The sequence below is a fragment of the Chaetura pelagica genome, unplaced genomic scaffold (genome assembly GCF_000747805.2).
Source record: "Chaetura pelagica isolate M959 unplaced genomic scaffold, ChaPel_1.0 scaffold1014, whole genome shotgun sequence".
In the NCBI taxonomy this organism is placed as follows: Eukaryota; Metazoa; Chordata; class Aves; order Apodiformes; family Apodidae; genus Chaetura; species Chaetura pelagica.
This window is the reverse complement of record NW_009953091.1, coordinates 52,082-58,171: the sequence shown is the minus strand read 5'-3', so window position 1 is coordinate 58,171 and position 6,090 is coordinate 52,082. Positions and strand designations below refer to the sequence as shown.

The window sequence follows — 6,090 nt, the reverse complement described above, 5'->3', positions numbered from 1 at the left end:
TAATTTCCCAGCCTCTAAAGAAGTCTGAGAAAAAGCAGAGCAAACATGCACTACTGAGGCAAAACACTTCCAGTCTGGATCCATAAACACAGCAAGTGTTTAAGAGCAGGAACCCAGTAAAACCTTTAGTAATTCCAGCAAAAGGTTTTGAACCTGTAACCAAAGCCATAGGCTACTATGCCTTTTCTTGACAGTTAAACCATCAGGTTAATGTACTGAAGATGGTTAGGACATGTCAATTTGTACTGGATGGGACATTTAAATCATTTGCTCATTATTTTGATTTTGTGATTTTTTTTCCCCAGTCAGTTGTACACATTATTTCACTTGCTTTCACACCTTTCTGCGTACAGATAAAAATGAAAACTAGCAGGAGGAGTTGGACACATTACTGTCCTCCCCTTTTTCACTCTATTTCCTGACACTCTCCGACCTTAACCTCTCACCTTCCCGAGATGATTAATGGCAAATTTAGAAGGCAGACAGAAGCTGAGCTCCCACATCACCCATTGAAGCAGCACACAGACCACTACATAAATAACCTACTAGGGACTTCTGTAACGGCCTCTGAATCTGCGATCCCGGCTCCGAGAGCGGCTGCGCCTGCGCTCCTTGCTCCTGCTGCGCTTCCTCTCCCGGCTCCTGCTCTTTTTCCTTTCCCGATCTCGGCTCCGCTTGCGTTCCTTGCTTCTGCTCCTCTTCCTGTCATGGCTTCGACTTCGGCTCTTGCTCTTTTTTCTCCTGAGGAAGCAAAACACAACTTTGGTTACGCATGTAGCTCAGTGTTATTATTTACCACACATTCCACAGTTCCTCTACCACATCACAGACAGGAAAAAGTTTCTCCCTGTTGGCATTTATACAAATTTATTGTGGTTGAGCAAGTCTGCAATCTTTTAAAATTTATCATGAGCAACAAAGTTGCTCCACAGTATTTTTTTTATTTTACATTTTCTAATAACTAAAGAATATTTCTCAGAAAAGGAATGAAAAACATTTCCCTGCTTGAGACCTACTTCACTTGTCTTTCAAACACACTTAAATATGCCATCAAGATGCTATAAAATAAATTACACTTTTACAGCACAGTAAAACAAAACAAAAAAAGGCACATCTGAGAGAAAGGAAGGTTGTTTTGTCTTAACACTCCCTGCTATTAGTCTTAACACAGTGGTTAAGAGTTTTGCTTCCTACCTGCCCCTCCCACTCACAAGCCACCTGCTTTTCAAAGTCTGCGACTCTTACAGGTTTGGGGCAAACTGCAGATCTTCTGAATTTTAACCATTTTCTTAGAAAATTTTAACTTTTGAAATCTCTAACAGTCAATTATACCACATATTTGAAAATACTCAAGTGAGCCACTGTCCTGTTTTTGGCAGACTACTTTTGGGTTATTTGCCTTTCCTTCTCCCCCATCTCAGTCTCAGACCACAAAAACTAAGTCTTCTAGTTTTTTAAATATATTTGTTTGCATAAATAAAACACATTAAACAGATGCTCAAGCAATTATTTAAGACAAGAATTTACCTCCCACCATATTCTGGAAGTAACTTACTTTGATGCTAAACTTTTGAAACTCAAAACATCCTTTGCTATTTATTTTTTCCTCTCCTCCTCTTGGGCCTTCTGATTATATACATAATCTTTTTTCAAAATGGTCACAGACACACTTAAAAACTTGGTAAGCCAACCCTCCCCTTTGTAAAAGAGTTCATCTTTCAGAGTTGATACATAGCCACAGAAAGTAAGCCTTCTAGTTAGTTTCAATTATTAAAGCAAGAATCTCTCAGCTCCCACATCCAACTGATCCAAATCATCACAAGCAGCTTGTGCTCTCCAATCTCCACTTAAGAAGACCTATTGGAACAGTCTTAGTATTTAGGTCTCAAAAGAAACATTGATTTGGTTTTAAAAACTGGAATATTTAAATTTTAATTCAGTATCTATTTACATTACCCCGTAAGTTTCTCTAATATTTTTGTATAGACAGAGAAGCTGCTGCATCAAACCCCAATATGAGTCAGCCCCACCCAGAATTCCAGCATGATCTGCATCAGCATCACTTCACCACACCTCCCACTGTAATGCAGTTTGTACCAGGCAGGCACAGGCCCTCTCCCCAATGATCCATTAAGCCCCTCAAACACTCAAGGTAGTAGCTCCACAAACCACTACCTGCAGCTCACCCCAGGGGCCAGGAGCAGCAAGCAGGACCTGCCCTCAGTGAGGAGGGCATCGATTCCCTGCACAGCTGTGACTGAGCTCAAGCCTCTGGGCATGCAAAGACTCCCAACAATCAAGATCCGCCCTCTGCCTTCCCATCATGACAGAACTGGACACTGAATACAGGTATCTAGTCTAACTCCAGATTCTTAATCCTTCCAACTTCCAACACAGAAATTTACTAAGATTTGTCAATTACTGAAAGCTGCACATTGAATCTAATGCTATTTTTCAGTTGTTGTTTGCATGCCTTTTCTTGACAGTTAAACCATCAGGTTCATGTACTGAAGATGGTTAGGACATGTCAATACATGTACTGGATGGGACATTTAAATCACTTGCTCATTATTTTCATTTTGTGATTTTTTTCCCCAGTCAGTTGTACCCATTATTTCACTTGCTTTCACACCTTTCTGTGTACAGATAAAAATGAAGACTAGCAGGAGGAGCTGGACACATTACTGTCCTCCCCTTTTTCACTCTATTTCCTGACACTCTCCGACCTTAACCTCTCACCTTCCCGAGATGATTAATGGCAAATTTAGAAGGCAGACAGAAGCTGAGCTCCCACACCACCCATTGAAGCAGCACACACACCACTACATAAATAACCTACTAGGGACTTCTGTAACGGCCTCTGAATCTGCGATCCCTGCTCCGAGAGCGGCTGCGCCTGCGCTCCTTGCTCCTGCTGCGCTTCCTCTCCCGGCTCCTGCTCTTTTTCCTTTCCCGATCTCGGCTCCGCTTGCGTTCCTTGCTTCTGCTCCTCTTCCTGTCATGGCTTCGACTTCGGCTCTTGCTCTTTTTTCTCCTGAGGAAGCAAAACACAACTTTGGTTACGCATGTAGCTCAGTGTTATTATTTACCACACATTCCACAGTTCCTCTACCACATCACAGACAGGAAAAAGTTTCTCCCTGTTGGCATTTATACAAATTTATTGTGGTTGAGCAAGTCTGCAATCTTTTAAAATTTATCATGAGCAACAAAGTTGCTCCACAGTATTTTTTTTATTTTACATTTTCTAATAACTAAAGAATATTTCTCAGAAAAGGAATGAAAAACATTTCCCTGCTTGAGACCTACTTCACTTGTCTTTCAAACACACTTAAATATGCCATCAAGATGCTATAAAATAAATTACACTTTTACAGCACAGTAAAACAAAACAAAAAAAGGCACATCTGAGAGAAAGGAAGGTTGTTTTGTCTTAACACTCCCTGCTATTAGTCTTAACACAGTGGTTAAGAGTTTTGCTTCCTACCTGCCCCTCCCACTCACAAGCCACCTGCTTTTCAAAGTCTGCGACTCTTACAGGTTTGGGGCAAACTGCAGATCTTCTGAATTTTAACCATTTTCTTAGAAAATTTTAACTTTTGAAATCTCTAACAGTCAATTATACCACATATTTGAAAATACTCAAGTGAGCCACTGTCCTGTTTTTGGCAGACTACTTTTGGGTTATTTGCCTTTCCTTCTCCCCCATCTCAGTCTCAGACCACAAAAACTAAGTCTTCCTCTCCTCCTCTTGGGCCTTCTGATTATATACATAATCTTTTTTCAAAATGGTCACAGACACACTTAAAAACTTGGTAAGCCAACCCTCCCCTTTGTAAAAGAGTTCATCTTTCAGAGTTGATACATAGCCACAGAAAGTAAGCCTTCTAGTTAGTTTCAATTATTAAAGCAAGAATCTCTCAGCTCCCACATCCAACTGATCCAAATCATCACAAGCAGCTTGTGCTCTCCAATCTCCACTTAAGAAGACCTATTGGAACAGTCTTAGTATTTAGGTCTCAAAAGAAACATTGTGATTTGGTTTTAAAAACTGGAATATTTAAATTTTAATTCAGTATCTATTTACATTACCCCGTAAGTTTCTCTAATATTTTTGTATAGACAGAGAAGCTGCTGCATCAAACCCCAATATGAGTCAGCCCCACCCAGAATTCCAGCATGATCTGCATCATGCATCACTTCACCACACCTCCCACTGTAATGCAGTTTGTACCAGGCAGGCACAGGCCCTCTCCCCAATGATCCATTAAGCCCCTCAAACACTCACGATTCCCTGCACAGCTGTGACTGAGCTCAAGCCTCTGGGCATGCAAAGACTCCCAACAATCAAGATCCGCCCTCTGCCTTCCCATCATGACAGAACTGGACACTGAATACAGGTATCTAGTCTAACTCCAGATTCTTAATCCTTCCAACTTCCAACACAGAAATTTACTAAGATTTGTCAATTACTGAAAGCTGCACATTAAATCTAATGCTATTTTTCAGTTGTTGTTTGCTGTGGATTATGGTTTTCCTGACAATTTTAATCTTTTTTCAATATAGTCTCACTAAGGGAGATAAAAGACCATCCTCTAGAGACTGACACTCCAAACAGTTTAACTGATCAAGAAGCAAGAAGTCTTGTCAAGCCTAGACACACCTGTACCCTCAGCAAGACTTGACTGTTACAAGTCACATACAAAATGGTGCAGGTCATTCTTTAAAGCCTACAGGGAACAACACCTCTATCAGATCAGAATTTGGGGACAAAAAGCTTCACACTCTTAGAGCTGCAGCACAAGAATAACTAAACCTAGCAATTGCTGACTCAAGAACTGAACTGGGAGATACCAGAGCAGCAACATTCCTCAACAGACATGAGGATATGATTAGGAAAACAAAAGAGGAGGTGAAACTCCACACAACAAACACTGCAAGACAAACAGTATCAAAACACCTTGACTTTTATTTTCCAATAATACAATTTTTTCCTAAACTTAGTTTATTGTTTTTGTGAATTACAAACACAAACTCAGAGCACACAGGCTCAGTCTGAAAATGGGACCATGGACAGAATGCTAACAAACATCACTGCTTCAGTCTTAGAGGTTATAGCAACTAATGACATGAACTGAAGCACATTCCAGTATTCTCATCCTTCTACCATGAACCAAGGTCAGAATGCATTCTAAAATGGTTTTTCTTTCTTTCAGATCCAAATCTGTATTTTGAGACCAGCCATCCAAACAAAAGCTGTTTACATCCATGTATATATATTTTAAAGCAAGGGAAATTCAGAACTCAAAAATGTTGGGAGCAGCTGCTTCAATGAGGTTTTAGGGGTCTCAGAATTTAGCACAACAGCCACAGTATTGTTTGTGACACAGAGATGAAGTACAATCAATTTTTACATTCTTAGATTCCAAAGCAAGTCTGATGTTGGAAATGGATTTCTCATTAAAAAAATATTTCTACACCTGGGAAGAAATGTTCCTTAGATCTCTTCACCACCTCATCTGTATGGGTTTGAAGATGACCACAGCACACATGCTGCCTGGAGTTAGCCAAGTACTGCAAAAAGGCACTAGTTACTGTTTACTCAACAACCACCAGATTGGTGATCTTCGTGTGTCAACTATCTCATCACCAAATGGTGCTTTTAAGGTAAGGAATTTATTTTTAAATTTAAATACCTTCCATTTATTTGGAGCATTTAAAAGACGTTTATGCAAGGAATATTTCTTCAAATTTCTGATTTGATTCCCTAAAATTTGTCTGGGTTGTCATCAGTGCTCAGACCCTGGAATTATGCTTCCTGAAGAAAGTGGGCTTGTACTCTTGTTCTTTAAAAACCTTGTAGTATAATTTTGTAAGGTTAAATTACAAATGAGAAAACTTAGGTATGTTTGAAGGTGAAGGTGAATAGAGGGAGGGGATCCAACACCCAAAACCTTGCCAAGAAAGCACTGGTGTCTTTAAATTCTCTGCAGTGTTCCAAATCCCATAAATTCCTACACCAAATACATTTTTGAAACAAAAGAGCCATTGCATTGCTAAAGCTACAAGAAAAAAATAAATCTGCTGAAC

General features: G+C 39.9%; 1 protein-coding gene across 1 annotated transcript in view; it reads right to left on the bottom strand.

Annotated features, from left to right (window-relative positions):
* Positions 1–6,090, bottom strand: part of RBM39 (RNA binding motif protein 39) — a 34,929-nt gene that overhangs the window by 26,607 nt on the left and 2,232 nt on the right. The window contains exon 3 of the mRNA XM_009997042.1: positions 2,840–3,034. Coding sequence (XP_009995344.1) covers positions 2,840–3,034 — 195 coding nt within the window. The remainder of the gene's footprint in view (positions 1–2,839; positions 3,035–6,090) is intronic.